This window comes from Rhagoletis pomonella, unplaced genomic scaffold, assembly GCF_013731165.1.
Source record: "Rhagoletis pomonella isolate Grant_MI unplaced genomic scaffold, Rhpom_1.0 Rhpom_scaffold_00003, whole genome shotgun sequence".
Taxonomy (NCBI): domain Eukaryota; kingdom Metazoa; phylum Arthropoda; class Insecta; order Diptera; family Tephritidae; genus Rhagoletis; species Rhagoletis pomonella.
The window spans coordinates 43,411,320-43,435,215 of NW_023458557.1; the positions used below are offsets into that span (position 1 = coordinate 43,411,320).

At 33.7% G+C, this 23,896-nt stretch overlaps 1 protein-coding gene across 5 annotated transcripts in view; it reads right to left on the reverse strand.

The window, feature by feature from the left end:
* Positions 1–23,896, reverse strand: part of LOC118735228 (leupaxin) — a 434,003-nt gene that overhangs the window by 301,665 nt on the left and 108,442 nt on the right. The window contains exon 1 of one of the 5 annotated variants that reach the window (XM_036464883.1): positions 931–1,018. The exons of the other annotated variants lie outside the window; for them this stretch is intronic. Within the exon in view, the coding sequence (XP_036320776.1) occupies positions 931–1,012 (82 nt within the window). The 5' untranslated portion in view covers positions 1,013–1,018. Of the gene's footprint in view, positions 1–930; positions 1,019–23,896 lie in introns of those variants that run through there. 5 annotated transcript variants of the gene reach the window in all.

Here is a 23,896-nt window from a genome sequence, read left to right on the forward strand (position 1 = left end):
CGCAAATTTTACCCCTACCGAAACCAAAGATGTATACACATCAAAAAAACATAATTTCGCAAATTCTTAAAACCTATTCTACTTTTATAATTTATTTTTGACCTCATATTCAGATTCTTTGAGTTTTTTTACATAGCAAATGACTATAAAATTGACGATTTTCAACTAACTTATTCAAAAACTATTTTCCCTGAATGCATATGATTTTCTAAATTTTCAAATGCAACGTGCAAGTACTTAGAGTTCTCATACTTGACTAAAATTTTGCACAGCTTATTTTTAAAGCAAAAGACGTATTTTTCCGCGCGGCAAAACCAATTTTTTTTTTAACGAACGGTCTAGTAATACATGCATAATAATAATGATAATAATGATAATAATAATAATAATAATAATAATAATAATAGATTGGCGCTTACACATATGTTAGTGTTTGGCCGAGTTTCTCATCCAACTTGTGGCGTGCGCCTTGATATTGTCACACAAAGCGGAGGGACCCACAGTTTTACGCCGACTCCGAACGGTGATTGTATTTTTATGAGAAGCTGTTTTTCATACATGCATAGAATATGCAAAACTGGTGTAGAAATCTACCTCATCGGCTAATCAATTTAATTAAATTAACTTAATTAAAATTAAAGTCAATAAAATTATTAGTTCGGAAATATCTTCTGAAGACTTACTGAAATTTATAAGTATATATTGAGCTTTGCGATCAATTAAAGGTTAATACCTAATAGTTTCAGGCTATGCAATTGGATCAGCGATTTGTAGCACTCTGTAAATTGTTTTGTTTGTGTGACAGATGCTACTAGCCTTATGACCAGTTATTTTTATTATTTAATACTCAAAAATTCTAATGTTTTATTTCATTATCTGATTTATATGTATGTATGTATAAATAACCGCTTAATTAGAAAGTGAACTTACCTAAACGTCTTTCAAACTCGCCCACTTTAAAAGCATCATTTGGCAGACTCAAAATCGATGACGACAATAGCTGAGAAGACATTTTCAATGAATGAACGAAGCCTCTGTAAAAATACTATTTAAGCGTTGGCGAACATCGCTACCTAACTACATACATAGTTACGTGTGAACAATATATATATCGATTTAGGCACCAAAAAAGCATAATAAACAACTCATTTATGTAGTACATATGTATGTAATAAATGTACATATAAATGGAATGTAAGCGAAATTACGAGACAAGTTGATTTCAAAAGGTCTCGATGATAACCAGATAAGTTCTCGTGCGAATGACTGAAAAAATCTCCGAAAATCGTATACAAACAAAAAATGTTTGTAGCCAGGTGAATTAATAATAACAATAAAATTCACCGATCACAACCTTGGTAGTTATTTTTTGGGATTTGTTTGTAGCCAGCATTCGTTTAGTCAGCACCACGAACTGTTGCCGTATTTCGTACACCAAAAATCAAGAACAAAATGCAATACCATTTTGCGTTCTTAGGCCAAATAAGCCATTCTATTTGTGCAACTCCTACATAAATTCATTCAAGAGAGAACAACCTTAATAAACAGTTAAGAACGCAGAGAAGTGAAGTATATAAGATTACAAATGCATATTAGACTTGTTCGCTTACTAGTCTGGTTTGACCGCATATTCTGAAAGCAAGATTCTTTTATTTGTACCTTTTTTTATAAGAAACAACAACAACAATCAAAATCCATGGATAGCAAAGGACAATACAATTTATAGTTATAATTGTATGTACATATTAAATAAGCATTTAGTTATATAAAAGTCTGTCACTATTTGTGTGGGCCCTTGCAAGGCATATTTTACAAGGTATAAGTGACAGCCCGCTCGAGCTCTCTTGTACTTAACTACAATGTAAAAAACACTGCAAAGAAACAAGTTAACCCCTTGAGGTGCGAGTTCAACTTTATAAATTACTTCAAAATTACCTTTAACGAATTTTAACTGCATTATTATCTTATATGAGTGTCATTTCCAAACAAAGTGCGATTTTTTTGTCCCCCCTTTTTAATTTGATTTATGGAGGTAAAAACGAAAAATCAAAAACAGCATTATACGATCCCACTAGTGAACCACCAACAACACTGTTTTTTTATTATTGTAAGCCGTTTTGTTTTCTTTTGCGAACAGTATTTCTTTGATATATCATACCTAATCCATAAAAGAAAATATTTGTCCGCGCTCAGATTTTGAGTAAAATGAGGTCAATGTGTGAAAAAGTCACGTTTTTTGCAATGTTTTCGAAGGTCTAGCTTACTTAGGCTCAAAATAAAGCTATAACTCTCGGCTACTATCTCTGAAAATACCATCCCTGCACCTTGACCTGATGGTCACTATATAGAGATAATATATATTTGAGAAAAAGATGTTTCTCTTCAAACTTCTGAACAAACTCTAATTTTATTTTCACAACTTGATGTTTAAAAGAACAGTATCATTTGTTAAAATTATAAATTACATAGCAAGTGGATAAGCAGCAAGTATCGCTACAACTAATAGTCATTTATTGAACAATATAAAAATACTGGAATACTGTGCTATTGAAAAAAATTAATTTTTCCAAATCAGTGTTGCTGCTAAATAAATAACTTAAGGGACCTTATTGTTATGGTTCAAGGATGGTATTTTAAGAGATTGTAGTCGAAAGTTCAAGCCTTAATTTGAACCTAATCACCTTTTGTTTAATTGCGGTGGGTACACAAACTTCGTACAAAATTAGGCTTTGCTGTTCAATAAATGACTATAAGTGACCATCAAGTCAAGAAGGAGAGATGGTATTCAGGGATATTAGTCGAAACTTCTAGCTTTAATTTAAGCCTAATATCGCATTTTATTTCTTTGCTAGAACTTATAAAATATTGCATATTGATCAAATATTGACATTTTGATCTCGTTTTTCTCAAAATCTGCAGCTGACGGAAACTTTATTCTTACCGATTCGTAATCAGCACAGAAACGTCAATAAAAATCGGTGACAGTTAACAAGGTCAATGGAAATAAGGTCAATTGACTTTATTTCCCTCCCTGGTGCGAAATAAAGTCAATTGACATTATTACCTTTTCAAAAGCGAAATAAAGTCAACAAAAATTTGGAAATAACGTCATTGATGCTATTTCCTCATTCAAATGGAAATAGCGTCAACAGTGCTCAAAGTATGTCGATTCATAGAAAAAAATGTTGTTCTTACAATAAACATTGCCCCGTAAGTGTTGTTTTTTAATAGATGAAAAAGGTTATTGCCAAATACTCAGTGTTGTGATATTAATCCACACACAATCATGAACTACCACCAATTGATTTTATTAAACAAAATTTAGATTACGAATATGTAAAAACACGATGCGAAAAACTAAACACCTGCGCACAGCTGGAATACGAGAAATATTTGAAGAAAAAGTGTAGAAATGATCCATAACTTGCAAAACATTTTTCGTTTCCACAAAAATAAAGCGAACACTATTAAATTGATGAAACAGTACATGTCCAAAAACCCCGGAGGAACACTGAAAGAATTCTGTGTTTTAAATTAGCATATTTTGAACGAATTCGGAATGTCTAGGGTGGAAAAGAAACCAACCTTTCTATAAGGAAACAATTATAGAAAAAGAATTTTCTTACACTGTATTCATGTCTCCGATGTGGAACCGAGATCATATAAGTTAATTGATTGGTTTTCACACACTTTTGAAACACAAATTATATGCTTTTTTACTGCAGACAAGTTGTTGCCCCAAAACACAGCAGAAATCTTCCAATCAGGGCTGCCAACTATTCTTAGTTATGAGGTGCCATATTGAGGATAAAAAAGTGCCAAAATGTGCCAAAGAGAGAAATAATAAATTATGCCAAATTGAAAAATTAAATGCCATTTGAAGTAAAATAGGGACAAATGGCACGGTTTGAGCCAAGTTGGCATCCCTGCTTCCAATAACTTACAAATATAAAAAGGTGAAATATCGAGGGCTTGAATTCATTAATACCCTCTATCTGCAATTTGCACAAAAACTATTTTGTGATTTTAGAAACCATGTGGGACTTATTACCTGTCGTTATATAAGGTAACATTAATATCACTGATGACAGTTAAAGCTTGGGTGGATTTTTATATTAGAATCTCATCTTTGTGAAAAATGTGCAGATAGAGGGTATTATTGAATATAAGCCCTCGATGTTTAAAATATATAAAAATTTTATTTCAACGTATACAAAAAGTAAATCCACCTGCGTTACAGCACGGCGGGAGACGGGGAAGGGGGGCCGCGGCGTAGCGTGACGTGGTGTGCGCCCCGGTCGCGCGGGGTACGCGGGGCGCGAGCGGTGTGGCGCGCTAACGCGGGCCGCCGCGAAGCTAAGCAAATTTAATGTTTGAAAGAGAAATAATGTCAATTGATTTTATTTCGTTTTTAAAAAGGTAATAATGTCAATTGACTTTATTTCGCACCAGGGTGGGAAATAAAGTAAATTGACCTTATTTCCGTTGATCTTATTACCTGTCACCTAAATATCAGCTTTAACATTTGCCGCAACAAAATTGTTTCCTATTTTTGTTCCCTTGAGCAAAGCTTAAACAAAGAAAAAGGCGTTACTGTTTGTGAATGAGCACCTTAACATTTATTGTTTTATTCTATTTTTGCCTGAAAATTTTTATCAATATAAGCGTGGCTTTCTATTATAGTATTGTCCCTCCGAATTTTCCAGAATGTTACTTTTACATTTGATATTGACATTAGTTGTATTGCTTGCCTAAGTTGTAATGGTCGTTGTTTTTCTCTCAGTGTACATACTGAGCTTTTTGTAGGAGCTTTATCGCATACTTTTTTCGAAGCTAGCTGTTGCTTGCGATACAGTGAGTTCGAAGCCGAGCTTAAACTCGTACTCATTTCGAGTTTCTCAAAATTTGGTTTTCGAGCTTAGAGAAAATTCTACTTCTAACTGCATTGAAAATGCAGAAGAGCAATGGTCATTTTCCAAAGAAAAATCCAGAATTGGAAAACGCCAGTATATAAACGCCCATGTGGTTAAACTCAGTCTTTTTGCTGATGGATCACAACATTAATTTCAATCGAAGATAGTTTCGCGCAAAGTGTTTTTTTTTTATTTTGGACTAAAGGAATCTACTTACGGAGTAGATCCTTTCAAGAATTTTTTGCGAGTTTTTTCCCCACCCCAAAAAAAAACTAGGTGAGTAAGAATAAGAACCAAAGCGCAATATGAAGCCGTAGTTCTTATGTTCTTTTCTCCTACAGTGCATCGGGTGGACGTAAATCCAGACAGTGGAGTTAGCTCCCCCCAGTGGCTGCAGCAAAACGAGCTACCTATCAGCTGCCTATTTCCTGCACCTTAGTACCCATTTTGCATACCCCACGGAATTTGGTGACTGTCTCTTTCACCACTCGACCTCCACAACTAGTGCACTCGGGTTGAAAGAAACTTGAAGCGCCCCCAACTTTAGTTATACGAACTGGCGGAGTCCGCTGGACCTAATCACCGCCCGTGGAGCTACCACTCCAGTTTCTCTAGCGAGTGGCTGAACCCGAAGCAAGCGCCCATAATCCCTTAGAAAATCGCGGAAAATTTGGGTTTATATGCAAGGAAGTAGTGCTGTTTTTGCCTTGACCAGATAGAAACAAAAAATCATAAAATCGTAAATGCTAAGAAAACGTAGGGAAACCGGGTTAGTGTTTAAGAATTAAAAATCCGAGAAGTGCGTGAATTCTAAAAAAAAAAAAAACTTTCCCAATAACTAGTTAGCAAGCCCAGATTAATCGTATATTTCGAAAAAAAAAACCGTAAAGGAAAAGAATTAAGTTCTAGAATTTCTATAGTAAGAAAAAAAATAAATCTTGAAAAATTAATAGAAAGTGGCGAAAGTTTAAAATATTAAATTATATGAACATTGAAAGTGAAATTAACTCTAACCCTAAGTGCAATTAATTTTAAGTCACTTAAGCGAAACGAGGAAAACTATGTACAAACTTTTATTGTTATGTCTTTTTGGTGATCGCTTGCTCTTAAACTTATTAGTTCCAAACAAAAAAAAACCCTTATTAAGTAAATTGTGGTTAGGATAAGACATAGTTGCTACAACTCTTCTGCATAAGTGTAGAGCTTTCCTGAGTAGAGCTTAATCTGACTGGGCCTGCGCAGTAAGATTATACAGTGGTTAGTCAATATGTGCAGGATAATTTTATTTTAAAAAATTAGTTGAAGTCGGATTTGTTTTTGTTAAATTTTCATTTGTTGTATAAGAATATGTAAAACAAAAAAAAAAGGTAAATTATCTTTAAGAAAATAGTGTAATTTATCGGTTACTGAAACTGGCTTATCTCCAAAACAACAAAACTGTAGTGCTAGTGTATATTTTTCTTTAAAATGGATTCAAATATAGCTTGAAGTTGTAACGATTCAATCATGTGTTAAAATTGTTAGCTTTTCTGGGGACATAGCGATGACATAGTGAGGTAAGAACAGTGTTCTTAAGAGGGGATCTTCCAAATCATTTGGCTTAGAAGGTCGTTGGGTAGGGTTAAGAAAGCGAGTGTCGACTGCCACCTTAGACCTCGCTCGTCTGTAGGCACGTTTGTTAGACGGGTGTCTGATTCGTCCAATTTTGTTTTCGAATAGTATTTTGTTCCTTGGTAGTGCTCCCAGTTGTTTTTGTCACTTAGTTTCAGTTAGGAATCCTAATAATTAAAGTTTATGTGGACTCAGTTGAGGGATGGCAAAAAACCCACCCCACGCCGAAAGAGCTAAGGCACCAGAGGATTCCGCCCGCCGCGACCCTTCAACTGCATTTAGGTGCATCTACCGCCACCTACATACCCATGTGATGTTACAAAGTGCATTGCAGTTAAGAAGCGCAAGAAGTTATTGATCGAACGACATAAGGAATAACTTAATAAAAGCAATTATTTTGTTTTTTAAGTGAATTTATCATTGCATCATAGTACGTACGACTAAATATTTCCTGAATGTCACCCAGTATTTTATGCAAGAACCACTAAAAATATAATAATTATCAATGCCTGTTTATTGCTTAAAGAGTTTCAATGTTGTCCTTGTTTTTATATTTTCATGAAACAAATCTTTTATAGTTGATTTCCACCAAGCCATAACTGCAGTTTATACCTATTGGTAAAAGGAGATTACAACTCAAAGTGGGTAATTCCTCCTATTCAGTAGAAACAAACGGGAGAACAAAAGCAAAAATCAAGAATAAACCTTTCCGGTCACCCTATGTTAGAATTCTTGGAACTTATCTGAGCTCGTAACTGCAGTTAAGCCTTTGGTGGAAATAGGCTATTAGAAAAAAAAGAACAAAAAGTGTGAAATATTTCCAGAATGTCACTTTTAGGTGGAAAAGCATTTTTTTACTTATGCCGATTACGTTTCTACCGAAAAATGCAACCTTCTCTCTGCCCCCTACGCACAAACTCTAAGAAGAGGGCGATGCGAAGGCAACATTTTTTGTAGAAACGAAAACGTCATTAAATAATTTATTTCTCTTAAAGTGCTCAAGCGACATATAAGGGAAATTGTTGCCGAAGAAATATTAAACAAAAAGCTGGCACCGAAGAATAACCTCACGTTAATATCATGAAGAAGGTGAAAAAAACTTCAACATTAGCTTATCTGATAAATGAGTTTCAAAGAGATATGCAAATGTTTAAAAAGCAAGCATATAATGTTAAAAATCAGTACAATGCTGAAAATTGGTACGAGTGTTGCGAACGCCATTATGAATGAAATGTCAAAAGTCCCCATCGATCTGGAAAAAAATTTATTCAAGGTCAAAGGTCACATAAATTGCTTTTTCGCATTATTCAGACAAATGGTGAGAAAAATAGGTGAGACGAAAGTGTAGATCAGGCCTGGCGAATCTCAGGCACGCGTGCCATTGATGGCATGAAACAAAATAATTTGGACAAGGTATTAATTGGGGACTCAATCCCTCAATTACCAGTAGTAATCCTTATCGACACAATTTCTTTTTTTCGTTTAAATTGGAGATCAAAGCAAGATCTACTCACACCTCATAAAACAGGTGAGAAGAGCCAAAAATACAAAAGTAACCGACAAAATAAACATGATACATTCGATTATTGAGTTCTATTGCATCATTCATCAATAAACTTTGTGGGCAAAGCATGGCTTCGCCTCTCTTAGTGATATAATGGGCGTAGTTCTAAATAATATTGAAACCTATATCTTCGCAGACATTAAATAAACAGATATGTACCGACAGAGGGTGAAATAACACAAACGGCAATAACGCAAAATTTGCTTTATTTCACTTTTAAATGGAAAACAATATCAAAATCTGAGTTTTGCTTTATTTCCAACAAAGGTTGGAAATAAAACAAATTTTGCCTTATTTCCCATTGGTTATTTATACTATTTGTAAAAAAAACACAGTTTATTGACAGAAGGAAAAATAACTTTATTTATTCCAAAAATATAATTAAACAAAAAATGTGATATAATTCATGATACAAAAAACAAGGTAGTTCCATTGTCACTTTTTCGTCGCCATATTAACAACCTGACAATTAAGCAGATTGTGAAATTTCGTGCTACCATACACAATATATAAAATCCTTCAAATTTTCTTATTAATTTTTTGTTGATCTAAAAATCTTTGTTCTTAAGCATAGTATTTTATTCCTGTTTCACGTGAAAAAGCTTTTAAATGTTATACAAAACTTCTTTCTGTGAAATAAGTGTGAAATTCCACAACATTTCCTCAGCAAAGTAGTATTCTGTTCACGCTGTGAAAAAGCTCGCAACATTTTTGCAACATGAAGCTAGCAACACAATTTTCATGACATTTTTAAATACACATGTTTAAATTGTGTGAAAGCTGACAGTTTATAGAATTCAGTAGCGGCGAAAACAAAGGGGGGCTAAGTGGTTAAACCTTACCCAAGCCGATCGTAAAACTTGCGACACAATTTCAGCTTATGCCTGTCGGTCTTGGCAAGAATGTAATCCCTCAAGGTTTAGCTTAACATGGTTCTAGGGATACACCCGGTGATCATGTTACTTTCCAGAAGGTGTCGCGCCCGTTTTTCTGTATATATTTCCATTGGAAAAATGCCTCATCTCAGTATTCTAGGTAAATGCTTCCAGAGGTATATATACGTCACCAGAATTTTAGTTTATATGGCAAAACATTTACCAAAAGACGCCCCTGAACTACACAAATCAGTTTGATTGAAAATTTGTTTTTATCTATTTATTTTATACTTCACTTTGAGTGTGTCAAAATTTCACGTGAAAACGATATGTGTTGCTGGAAAATTTCACGGCTCATGGGTCCCAAAGTAAATTCCATTTACTGTTAAATGGACAAAGACAATATGTATTAAATAACCCATGGAAATGTGTAATTGTAGTGTATGAATTATATCAGAATCATCGTATCCGATATAGAAAACTACATTGTGAAATAATCAGATGACATGAGGACACTAAAACAATTTTAAAATATGTTCACTAAAATTGTATTAATATTAATATAATGATTTGGCAAGTTGTTATTGAATTTAATGTAAAATTTAAACGTTTTTAAGATAAGATATTCGTTTTTTTTTAAAGGTAAATATTAATACAACTGTTTTATTTATAATCCCAAATTTAGGTTATAAAATCTCCCACACCAAAAAACTTACAATTGGGTAACGCCGCCTCGAATTTTTCACAATTGAGCAATTGTCAAAAATCTGCTTTTTAATCAAAAAGTTGTTTATTGAAACTACCTTCTTTTTTGTATCATGATATAATTCATATGAAGAAAGTAATATTCACAAAATATTTTTACTTATGAAAAGTCTAACAAAATATAGGAAAAAAGTCGTCTTTAATAACTGCTCAACAAATTGGGCATAGCGCTTTTGGATGAATTTTATCTGCATGCTTTTTAATATGTTGAAAACATTGCTGGAAAATCTTACTATGTTTGCATGGAACCATGGCGCAATAAACAGGTGAAGTAATAAAACAGCTTTCTCGCTTTATTTTCTGTCATTCGGCGGCCTTATAGTCTTCTTAAAGGAAATTTTTCAAATAAAGCAGTGTCAAAATCTTTTTCTCGCTCTTATTACTTTACCTGGTATAATTCCGCCATCGCATGGAACAAACAAAAGTTGCCGTTCCTGTTCGCAGCCCACAACACAGAGAATATTGTTTTGAGTTGTATCTTCAGTTAAAATTTCTGCATTATCATCACTGGTTTCACCATATCCGAAATGTGGATTTCGTTCACGAAGACGAAGGGAACATGTGGTACGAAGTAGGGATATAAAAATATGACAAATTTGAACTACTCTCAGACTTCTAAATTTGAACGTATGCTTACTCGGTACAAGCAGGTGGGATGAATGCGTAATAAACAGGTGAAGTAATGAAACAGCTTTCTCGCATTTCATAGGCATGTTTCAAATAAGGCAGTGTCAAAATATGTCTTCTCACTCTAATATTACTTCACCCGGTATAATTCCACCATGGGTGGGGTGCATGCAATAACACCATACCCAATAATTCCCATTAGTCCATTTAATTTGTTCATGCACTACTTTTTGTCAAATGTAACTGGGTGACTACCTACATATGTGCACTATTTTGCTTTATTACTAAATTGTTAAGTTTAAAAGTTGGTCTTAATAGAGAAGGGAAATAGAGAAAATTTTATTATTTCACTTTTTATTTTATTTTATAAATTATGCAAAATTGTCGATGAATCAATGATTAGCTCCTAAACTACAAACCCCGTTGGAAAATACCGTTCACGAAGAAGATAGTAAATTTAATAAGCTTCACTACTGTGAAAAGAAATTTAAGATTTGCGAGCTATATTAAGAAAGTGCAATTAAGTGAGGGCAGTTTTTCACAGTTTATTATATTTTGACTTTATATTCAGATTCAGCCGCAGGCAGGGCCGTCGAGAGAAAACTCGGGCACGGGACTAAAAAATTACGGGCCCCTATATATAAATTGTATTAAATTAAAAGCATATGGCCCAAATCGCCGAAAACGAAACCGAGAGGAATCATTTTTTCTCAGGTTTCGCAGATTTTTGATTATATCTGGGTTATACATGTTCTGAGGTATCAGGCAATATAAATATTAACACGAATCTCCTTCTCTCTTTTTTACTAATTGAATTTTCATGTTAAATTATTTTTTATTTAGTTAGAGATAGGGCTTACTTGAAAGCAACATTGTAAGCTATTCAACGTCCTACTGACCCATAGTTAAAACTTATATTCTTTCTAACTCAAATAGGCTCAGAAAATTGAAGTTATAGTAGGAGATCCAACAAGGGCACGACCTTCACCCATCCGTTTAATGGATGAAATCTACTTTGTATGAAATTTAACGTGTTAGGAAACATTTCGCGAGTGAGTTGGCTGAAAAAATCCTGGCCAGGATATTTTTAATTAAAAAATTATTTTTTTTAATGTTGCACTCATTTGTTTAATGAACATATTACATATATATAAATAGAAAGCATAATGCTTGAAATACAATACCGGCGAACGGCAAACTTCGCCGAATTGGGCGATGCTGTCGTTCACCGTTCGCCCAGCTATTTCGCCTACTTAAACAGAATTAGAGCGGTAGCGAAAACAGCTGATCCCATTTGGTCGCCTTTATAATTTGGGTGACCATATTTAGGAAAAACTAAACCATATTTAGAAATGAGGAAATGATAACAAATATAAATGTAAAACAAAGAAATATTATTATAAATAATTTGTTTCAAGCCAGATTTAACGAATCCACAACTATATTTTTCAAACAACAAAAAAAAAATCGTGTTTAGGTTGTTTTCTTTTAAAACTTTGAAAGCAAAAAACAAATACGGCCACCTTTGGCACGCACAGCTGTCATCGCCCAGCAGGGCGATACAAATAAATCTATCGCCATGAAACGCCGCCAAGCGAACTTCGCATTTCGCTTTGGCTGTGTTCAATTTCATATGCTTGCGGGTGTTCTAATTTTGACAGCGCGAATTTCGCTGTGGTGAGTTCGCCGTTCGCCGGCATTGTATTTCAGCTATAAAGCCTATAGAATATGTTAAACAGATGAGTAAAATTACTAGTATTACCTAACTGTTCATACCTGCCAACCCGATAAGTAGGCCAGGAAAAAATAGACAACCCAACGTGTTCAGATTCTTTAGGCTTAATATTTTCGCTTGGTATATAATTTGTTTATTAAGCAAAAGTGTTCAAAATTAAAAAAATAGTTATAATTTTTGAATATCTAATTAAAAATATCCTGGCCAAGATTTTTTCAGCCTACCCACTTGCGAAATATTTACTAACACGTTAAATTTCATACAAAATAGATTTCATCCATTAAACAGATGGGTGTCGGATCTTAGGCTATTACGTAGAAAAATAAAAAAGCGAGAATTATATTATTTCAAAAAGGAACGAGGCCAAAAGAAGCAAAATAAGAAGCTAAAAGAAGAAGAAGATTTTCTGATTAAATAATAAAAATCTATTGGAATTATTTCAAGTATTTTTCTAGCACTATTATTATCTTTCAACATGCACTCTAGAATGATGCTATAAGATTTTTCCTTCACGATTTACGACCACTTAAACGACGTGTCCTCGAGTCTAACATCGCCAAACCAAGCGTATGCTTTCTAACTCAATACGCCATCTTCCAATGGCCATAGTTTCTGAAGGAAAAGCGTAAAGCACCACTCCAAGGCGCATTTTGAAGGGTAAGAATAGTACTAAATGGCAAGAGAAAAAGTGGCCATTAAATCCGTTTTTCGTGTACTTAACCGCAAAAAACCTCAATATCTTGTAACAGTTGTAAGCTCGAGCTGGAGTTCTAAGCAGAAAATTACTTCTGAAGCGACCTACATCTGCACAGCAACAGAAACTTTCAAATCTGTACTCATAATTATCATATTCTTTATTTCTTTGGATTACATGTCAAATCGCAAGTCTACTGAATTCATGCTACGTATTGCATAAAACAGACTACAGACCATTTAAAAAACTAATTATAATCTTATCGCTACACGTATATCACTCAGATAATGTAACAGTCTCTCAAAATTAATTTTATCAGTTCAATAAACACGAAGTTCTTGAGTTATATAAGGGGAGCAGACTCGACAATATAAAGCAGCTTTAAAAAGTACTTCCAAAAATTGTAATCTAACAGTCCGCTGTTGGTACATTTATAACTCCTAAACAACAGGAGGTACAATATATTTTAAGTATATATTAAATATTGCCACATACTTATGCTTTCAGATGTAAGAAGAAAAACTATCCGAACGTTATATTCTAGAGATTTTCAGCGGTATTTGAAAAGCACTGTGAGCCAAAACGTATTGTAGCAGTACGCGTTTTGGGCCATATGATCATTTTCTTTAATTTATAGAATCAGAAACAATCGCCACGGATCGGAATATATTTATAATAAAAGCCTATAACGAGGGAGCAATTACATTGTAAAATAATAATAACAAGTTATGGTTCTGATATTTCGGGCGCCTTAAGAAGCAGAGTCCCGGGGGGATTCACTCCTATTCTCCCTCTCTCTCGACGGGCCTGGCCTCAGGTGGGATTTCGTGTAATTATCAATTACAGTTTTCTCTAATTACTTTTAATTCACACCGCTTTCATCACTTCCAATAGTACTATTTTTATTTCATGAAATATCATTTAGTTCAACAGGACTACAATAAGTCGTGGGGTAGGCCTACCGGGGAAAACACGTTAAAAAACGCCCCAAAAACACTACCCCACCACAAGTACAGTGAAAATTGTGCATACTATGGAGAACACAATTTTTTGAATCGCTATATCTCAGAAATGGTAATCCTTAAGAAGAAAAATGTCAGGACCGTTTTTATAGATGATTGCATAATCTACACTTTTGTCTCACCTATTTTTAACCGACTTCCAAAAGAGGAGGAGGTTATCAGTTCGTCGGAATATTTTTTTTTTATGTATGTTACCGCATAACTTTGGACCACGTCAACCGATTTCGATAATTCTTTTTGCAACGGGAAGGTAGTGTCTCAGAGGTGGTCCCATACTAATTAGATCCGATGATTGGATCATGAAATATATATATATATATATATATTTTTTTTTTTTAAGTCGGTTTTTTTGCTAAAAATTACTTGTTGTGATAAACTTTACCATTTTGCTGAAAAATGCAAAAAATTAATTTATGTGACTGGTACCAATTTCCAGGTTTATGCGAATTATTGTAACCTTGAATGTCTAACTTGGCAGGGCTAAGAATATTTTGAAAGAAGTTTAGTATTCTGCACAAATTTTCACGTAAGTAAACGATTTCAGAGGATAAATTTATCAATCGTAAAAAAATACCTGTCATGTATATAACATCTAAAAAAATGAAATAAATATTTTATGGAACAGTTTTAGCAATTTTTTGTTTATATTTGTACAATGTATTTGTGCGTTTACTTTCTTATTCAAATACTTTTATAATTCTTAAAAATATCCGGCCACTATAAAATAGTATTTAATGTTTTTTTTTTCTAATGCAAAGGGTTAAAAGTTACTCATCATTTGATATTATAGTAGGTGTTCAAAAGAGAGAAATGCCGAAATCACTTCTACCTTGTTGAATATGCCTTGCACCCATGGTGTAATGAACTGAAGATGGCGCATTACCGAAACCGCTACTTTGGTTTTGCCGACTTTGACGTTTATGGCAATACGTAAACAAACTTTTTGTTTAGAAACAAGTGCAAACGTATTGCAAACGAATTGTGTACTTTCAAGTGAAAATCGAAGTAATTCGTGCGTTCTAAAGTAAAACACGTTTCATTTGTAATAAAAACTTTATAAAAATGTCGTGTGTTGAACGTGAACGGCTGCTGCAGTAGGGGTAAAGCCCTCAAATGCAGTTTTTTTCACTTTTTTATTATAACTTTTTCGGCACCTGCAATACAAACACAAAAATTCTAAATAGTTAATTAATAAGACCTATTCTTTTGAACACATTTCAAGAGTGGTTGTATATGTTTTGTTAACGTTGTGCTTAATTTGCTTTATTCAAAGATGGCTTGAGAAATTGAATCGTGAATCGAGGTGAATCGTGAAGAACACGTTTTCTCTCTTTCTTCTTTTCACTCCAAATTCACAACTGTCAACTCATTGTTCTTCGCCATATTCTGTGTTTACCCATTGCCACAAATGTCATTCTGCGGGAATGCGCAATCTTGTATTCTATCGTTCTTGCCTTGCACCTATGCAGCAAGGTTAATAGAATAAAGGTTACGACATGGCGCTGTCAAAAATTTGTTTTCGTCCAGTGACGTAGTTTCGAAGTGAGTTCTGATTGACTGAAATGTTTGAAGAAGAAGAAGAGTATACAAAACGCAGAAAACATAGTGGCGGTATGGCATATTTTAGGAAGTATAATCAAATGGGCATGCTTGATAAAAATTACAAACAAAGCTTATTATAACAACATAAAATCTTATAACTTCACATGAAACTAGATTAACATAATATTCGTACGGTAGTGAATCAAATGCTTATTGAAATTAGCTAGTGATTTTATTCATTTTCCGTCTCTTACAAGGATAATTATGACGAAGCTCGGTATTTAATTTTCTTGTGACTAGATACATTCATGTACGGAAAATTCACTTTGGAAAAATTTCACCCACTCTCGAAATTGTAATTCATCTTTAGACATACGGTAAAACCTAAAATTACCTTTTTAGTGTAATTTTTGCAATTCAAAGCAGCGCACTTCATTTTTTAATAATTTAAATAAACTCAAAGACGCAGAAATAAGCACAAATTTCAAAGCAAATTGTCAATCGGTAAACATGAGGTGATGTATTTTTTACTAAAATAGTGTATTTTTATAAGATAATGAGCCATCAAGATGATGTCGGAACCTTGTATTCTGTGAACCTGGCCCATGCATAAGCTATCATTCCGCTTATTTCTGTTCGAAAGGCTCTAATTGTCAACTTTGAAATTTTGTATGAGAAGCAACAAAACCAACTTCGACAATGTAAATGAACAGTGCTCATGAAACAGCGGTAGGCGTTATTAAAATGGGTGGAGGAAATTTCAATGAGGAATTATCCCTTATCACCTCCATATTCCAAATCTTCAAACCCCGAAATTGTACCTGATCCTATTTTCAAGACATATGTATGTACATACAGTTAACCACATCTGGAAAAGTAGGCCAAAACTAGATATTTATTTGGATGAGTTAAACAAAGCTTTAAATGCTAATGAAGGCGTCTCTGTATCATTGAAAATACGTGTTTTAAAAACCCACGTTAAAGAATTTCTTCAAATTATAGAAAATAATGACGGACCGGAATACTTGTCGGATTCCAACGAAATTTAGTTCCTACTTTTATAACTTAAAATTTTAAAATTTAACAAACAAAAAACTAAAAAATATATAAACAAAAATTATATTAAAAAAATAATAAACAAGTAATTTTTAGCAAAAAAACACCGACTTCAACTCCCATATAAAAAAAAAATATATATATATATCTCATGATCCACTGATCGGATCTCAACCAGATTAGTATGGGACCACCTCTGAGACACTACCTTTCCGATGCAAATTATCGAAATCGGTTGACGTGGTCCAAAGTTATGCGGTAACATACATAAAAAAAAAAAAAAAAAAAAAAAAAAAGATTCCGACGAACTGATAACCTCCTCCTTTTTTGGAAGTCGGTTAAAAAGAGATCAATTGCAAACCTATGGCGTTTTCTTTTTTATTAAAAAATTTTGCCTTGCATTGTAATATTTGTACTAGGTTACTTTTCGTCCTGAAAATTGGTTATATTAGTATAAAGTATTTGCTTAGCCGGAGGGCAATATTTTGAGAAATAAATACGTGAAGCTGTGAAGGGCTCAAGAAAACAGGCCAACAATATTTCGAAAAAAGAAAACGCCGTTAATTTATAGCAAACAAGCGGGCCGCTTTTTAAGTTTCTAAAAGCTTAAACAGACGGCAGCGTTAATCCGAATCAACTGCAGTTAATTCCCGAGTTGATCCGGATCAACGCTGCCGTCCGTTTATGCTTTAACAATTCTACTATTTAATTGTATTTTAATGTCTAAATATTCAAAACTCCTGTTTTTACCTCCCTTTTATTAGCTCGGGATGTAACTATGTAATATTGATGCGCCTAAAATATGCAGCGATTTCTATTCTCAAGTTACATACCTGATGACAGTACGAAGGAAAATTATAATAGCGAGTTTTAGTTTCTTAAACTATAATTTTATTAATGTCCTACTCAAGCTCTCACATGCCTGTCTTAGAGCAATAATAACCCTGCAAAAAATGGGACTAATCCGGGATTACTCCGGGAGCAATCGCAAAGGAACATGCGACTAATACCACTTTTGATCTCTTTATATGGAATGAACTGTTCGCTTTTGTTCGAGCATGTCCTATGAAGAGACTAATTGTTCACCTTTATACCCGAAAGGGTATAAAAAGCGACTAGTCACTTTTAAAAAATAAAAATAAAAATTTGCGCCAGCTGAGATTCGAACCGGGTTGCTCAGTTTGGTTAGACGAATATTCTCTCTGTGTGCCAACGCCGCACACGAAATTTCATTGACTAAGTGCGTACATATCATTAAATCGTTAATAGTACCCGTAAGAGATGAGTTTGGGACTAAATGATCTCCAATTATACCCATAAGGGATGAGTCGAGACTAATTGACTTCCATTATTACCCGTATGAGACTAGTTGCGACTAATTAATGCCCAATCGTACCCGATTGAGAGTAATCTCGGAATACTCTCTTTAGAGATTAGTCGCACAATTTTTTGCAGGGAAGCAACAATAAAGTATGTTGGCACCATGATACAATTATTCACAGGTATTGTCTTCCCATAGAGGTTTGCTTCACATCGATAATCGTGCCCTTTTATTTTCATTCGTTATTTTATAAGTGTTGCGAATAAAACTTCGCACCTTAAGCCATTCATAACAAAAATTGTATAAAGAAAGTCCCCGCTATATCCATCTTTGGAAAAAAACAGTGACCCAAATATAAAATGGGACGCGAAATTTTAGCAAGTGTTGGCCATTTTTACAACGCTTTCATCAACTTGCAATGTTGTATGTCCAGACCACCATACTATAAATATAGGAAAGGTATTTATGGCAAACCTAGTCTAGATATCAACCTCGTCGTAGGTATCATATCAAAGACATACAATTAGAAAAACTCTAGAGATAGATGTCGCCTCGCCAGAAGAAGTTAAAAATATGCACTACATACGCCACAGCGGAAATGGACAACACGCCATTTCTTTACATGAAATTAATTGCTGCTATGTAGGTATATACTATATATGTAGGTATATACTAAATGTGAGCAAACAACATTTTGCTTGCATAGTCTTCTTTTCTCTTTTCACTGCAAGTTGAATTATTTTAGTATCTATTGCAAAATTTTATACAGACACGACTAAAAAGTATAAAATAAATAAAAAAAAACTTTTTAATGTACCACGCTTTTATAAATGGACTAAAATTAGAAAATAATATTACTCAGTCCCATAGAACTTGCTTTGATAACTTTTGATTTAGAAATTTTAGCAAAAGTCATTGTAAACAATTTATAAGAGTGAAAATGAAAAGCGTGGGACGCATGTAATAGGCCTGATTTGATATTGAAGAGTAATATATGAATGTGGGTATATTAATAACGACCGCTTAAAATCGATCTCAAATTTGTACTTTCGCTGTAGAATGTTATGTAGTTTGACTATTGTCAATGAAATCGAATGCTTTGTACTGCATGCGTTCCACGTTTTTTGTTTTCAATGTCATTAATTGTTAATAATGACTTTTGCTAAAATTTCAAAATCAAAAGTTATCAAAACGAATTCTGTGGGACTGAGAAATATTATTTTCTACTTTTTAGTCCATTTATAAAAGCGTTGTATATTAAAAAGTTTTTTTTTATATTATTTATTATTAGTTTATTTAATGTTTCTTATTTTTTATGAAAATATAGGTGAAATATAGGTGATTACTCAATTTTAAGTAGCTAGGACTTGCCGTTGAATTTTGTAATTTTTTTTATAACGGTGTTACGAATTTTTTCCATACAAAGTACGTTCTAAAATTTTTTATATGGAGGAAAATGCGGAACTCCGTCAACAAAAAATTGTCAATAATCAACGGTAAGTGCCAGCTACCTTAAATTTGCACCTTACTATACTAAAATTTTAAATTAAAATTTCATAATTTTTGCATAAAAAATGAAATTTGGATTTAAGTGGTGTTTGTTAGTAATCAGCTATACTTTCATACAAAAAATAATAGGCTGAAATGTCGCGTCCCAGTTCATATTTGGGTCACTGTATAAAATAAAAATCAATGAAATCGGCCCAGTATTTTAGACTTTTCGGATTAGAGAAAATTCTTTTAATTTTATATACATAGCACAGTCTGACATGAAAATTTTATCCGAGATAAGGCTAGCAGTTTCTAATAGATTTTAGGTCGCCAAATTTGTAAAAATGGAAATTTATATCTACATATATTTAAATTTTAATAAAACACGGCAAATAGCGAAATCGGCTAAAAACGGCTAACTTGTTTTTGCAATACGGCTAATAAATCGGCTGCCGGCTAAATCGAATTTTCTCCGGCTGTTTGCTATCGCAACCGGCTAAATCTAGCCGGAAAACGACTAAAATGGCAACACTGGTTACGCTACAATTGGATCGTATGTATGTACTTAAAGGTTCCCTGCAAAAAATGGGACTAATCCGGGATGACTCCGGGGGCAATCGCAAAGGAGCATGCGACTAATACCACTTTTGATCTCTTTATATGGAATGAACTGATCGCTTTTGTTCGAGCATGTCCTATGAACAGACTAATTGTTCACCTTTATACCCGAATGGGTATAAAAAGCGACTAGTCACTTTTAAAAAATAAATATAAAAATTTGCGCCAGCTGAGATTCGAACCGGGGTGCTCAGTTTTGTTAGGCGAATACTCTCTTTGTGTGCCAACGCCGCACATGAAATTTCAATGACTAAGTGCGTACATATCATTAAATCGTTAATAGTACCCGTTAGAGATGAGTTGGGGACTAATTGATCTCCAGTCATACCCATAAGGGATGAGTCGAGACTAATTGGCCTCCATTAGTACCCGTATGAGACTAGTTCGGACTAATTAATGCCCAATTGTACCCGATTGAGAGTAATCTCGGAATACTCTCTTTAGAGATTAGTCGCACAATTTTTTGCAGGGTTGGCATTGTACATATACACATACATATGTATGTATATACATATGGGCCATTCTCACAAACTTCGATTTTTTTCTGAACCAATTTTTTATTTTAAATCGTGAGCACATGTCTGATATTTTTAGTATACGTTCCTTTAGCTGCTAGAATACAACATCCAACGTGGTGCAACGTTTTAAAGCAATGCACCATACGTGTTTAACGTTAAAAATAAAATAAAAACTGGGACGCAGCATTTTAATAAGTTTTGGCTATTTTTCTTTAGTTTATTTAATTGTTATTATTTTTTTATGAAAGCTGATTGCTTAACAAGCACGATATAAATCCAAATTTCAGACTTTGCGCAAAAATGATGAAAAATCTGCAAAGTTTCACCAAAATTTCTAACTTCTTGATCAGCATCTTTAGACAAAATTTTGGTACTCAGTTTTGTAGCCCAATAAATTTTAGCAAGAAAATTGCAAATTTTAAGCATCTTTGACTTACCGTTGATTTTTGTAAATTTTTTTTATTGACGGTGCTCCGCATTTTTTTCAATAAAAAAATGTCCGAATATAGACTGCCAAAAATCAACGGTAAGTCCCAGCATCCCTGCCCTTTCATTTGACACCTCATTTTCGAAAATCGAACGAAACGAGAAAAAAGAATTATAAAAATAGCTTAACGTGGTCCAAGCGGTAGCATACATAAAACAAAAAAGAAATATTCCGACGAACTGATAACCTTCTCTTCTTTGTGAAGTCGGTTAAAAATACATGAAATTATATTTAAATACATACGCGTTTTCCACGTTAGTATTTCATTTAAAATAAATTGGTGTTTCCATTTAATAACATGTTTTTTTAAGTTGTCGTTGCTTTTTTGATGCATTCAAATCGCAGCTGACAGCAGCAAAGATCAGGTTCTGTTCTCGGTTTTTTTTACTTACTTTTTTCGGTTATTCGGGAATTTTGGAATCGAGGTACGGTTCTTCCTGAACAGTTTTCGTCTGGGAAGAACAAGACCGGTCAGTTCTCTAAAAGACCCGGTTCTCCGGTTCCGGTTCCTCGGTTCTGGGAATCACTACTACAAAGTAGTTATTATACTAATTGTTATAAGTAGTGTCCGACCGAGCGTTCGGGTTCGGTTACCGAACAGTTCGGCCATGAAGTTTGGGTTCGGTTTCCGCCGAAATTGCCCGAAAAGTTCTAAAGAAAATTTTTACAAATTAAAAAAATTTTACTTTTTTTATTTTATTACCTCTGTAGCGTTTTTGTAATTTTATGGCAACTTTCTTATTTCTTGTCGTTGTTTTAATTTTATTTCCTGCCCGAAGTTTTAATGCCCTGCACAACTTTTGGGTAGTCAAATTTTCAAAGTTGCTTTGTATAGTATTAATTAAAGCAATATCTTTACAGAAGTAATGGCCCAGAGCAATACGATATGGGATAGCTTATAAAAGCTAAAGATAGTGGGGTTGCTGGGGGAACTTTTATTCGAAGGCTTGGTACATCTTGTGTACTACACTCAATGAAAGTACTGATTTTTTAAGCTATGTACATAATTTTTACTGTAAAGTTTTCGGGTTCGGTTCGGTTTGAGCTTCACGAACAAAGCCGAGTGTTCGGTTCGAATTCGGTCACAAATTCACGTTCGTTTGGATACTACTTATAAGTACTACAGCCAATTTCACGAAAGCAATTTAAGTGAAAAATGATTTTAATTTTTTGAATTTTATATGGAAATTGACAGAAAATAAAAAAATCATTTTCCAGGTAAATTGCTGGTGAAACCGGCTGTTAATAATACAACAAAAGCGATTTAAGTGCTACTGACATTTAGCGGCATTGTTTTAACTTTTGTTGTTGTTGTCAATTGTTGCTGTAAGAAAACTGCATAAATGGTTTTAAAAGGGCAATCAAAACACTTGCTAATTTCGCTATACGTCACTTCACTTCCTCAGAGCACTCGAATACTGTAAAATAATTACAAATGCGGACTACTGCAAATAGTGAATCAAAAAATTTCTTCAACAAAGCATTGCTATAATAAAACATCAAGCACTACTGGATTTACTGTCGAGTGCAACTACTGTATAGTAATGCAGCGAGTGCAGTAAAATTCTATGTATGCATAATTGCAGTGTGTGTCTATGTTATTTAAACTTAGCAACAACTAATCCAATTATTCTTTGGATTCTTTGATAGAGAAAAGCTTATTTATAAGATAAGGTTTTTGATTTTTACACAGTATTCCTTATGCACATGTATATTTCTTTCCTCATGTATATAACAATTTTAGATTGAATTTCGAGTGCAAAATGCAATTTTAGTTTCTCAAATCATACATAGTCATCTTTTACTCAATGTATTTTTCTTCATTTGGTGAGACACTAGTCGTAAAATTTCAAAAATTACAAGATAGCTGCGACAGATATTCTGCATGCTGCCTTTTTTTTAATTTCGCGGTGCTCTCTTGAAACTTCACAGATATGTTGTATTTGATGCCAGCGTCCTTTGCAGCAAACATGAACATTCTATTCGAAAACTTACCAAAGTTATTAAAAGAAAACAAATTATGATTTTTTCGAGTGACATTGAAAAAATGAGTCATTGCGGTACTTTTTCGCCCAAATAAACGTTTTAAGGGTAAAATTGTTGAAATACTTGATATATTTTTTATTGTACATATTTGTTTCTGCAACTCCATTGATTGCAATAAATGAAAGAAGAATGCTCTAGCTTTTTCTTTTTGCCAAGAGAAAGGGAGTGACACTAAAAAAACAACTCATGGGATTTGCTCATATACATATGTATGTTTTTTATCAAAATGATATTTGATACTGTATCACGGCGTTGTCACACAAAATGACTAAAATTGAACATGTAAACTGCTGCCGTTTACTGCACACCCAATTGTTTACTGCACTCACTGTACTGCCCCGTTATTTTGTAGTATTTAGCAGGGACGTGAACCGGGCGAAATATTTGGACGGTTCGGTTCAGCGATTCGAACCATTTTTGCACTTTTGGATTGGTTCGTCAAAGCGGTTTTTTTGCTCTTTGAACCGGGGTTTCGGTTCGGTTCAACGGTTCGGAATTAAAAAATAACGCGTATCGAAGAAAGGTCTTTGTTACAAGCGGATCTAAGCAACGAGGTTAGTTGGTGTAATGCAAACTATATGCCACTAAACCTTAAAAAACGTGTGTCAAGTTAGCACTACACTTTTCGAAATTGGAAAAGTTCACTACGGCATTAATTGTAGTGTTTTTGTTGTAAATTTGTTGTGGAAAGAAAAAATTTGTAGCTCTCGTTTTTTAAGAAAAAATGGTATGTAGTGCTAACTTGACACCATACACCTAGTCGATAGAATTGAGATATCCAATATGTTACTATGCCATTAATTGTAGCTTTTAACTTTAAATTTAGTTGTGGAAAGAAAAAATTTGTAGCTTTCGTTTTTCTGGAAAAAATTGAGTTGCCCCTTTTTCGAACAAAATCTAGTATGTAGTGCTAACTTGACACCATGCACCATTGACGACAGAATTGAGATATTGAAAAGGTTACAACGGCATTAATTGTAGCTTTTTTGTTGTAAATTTGTTGTGGAAAGA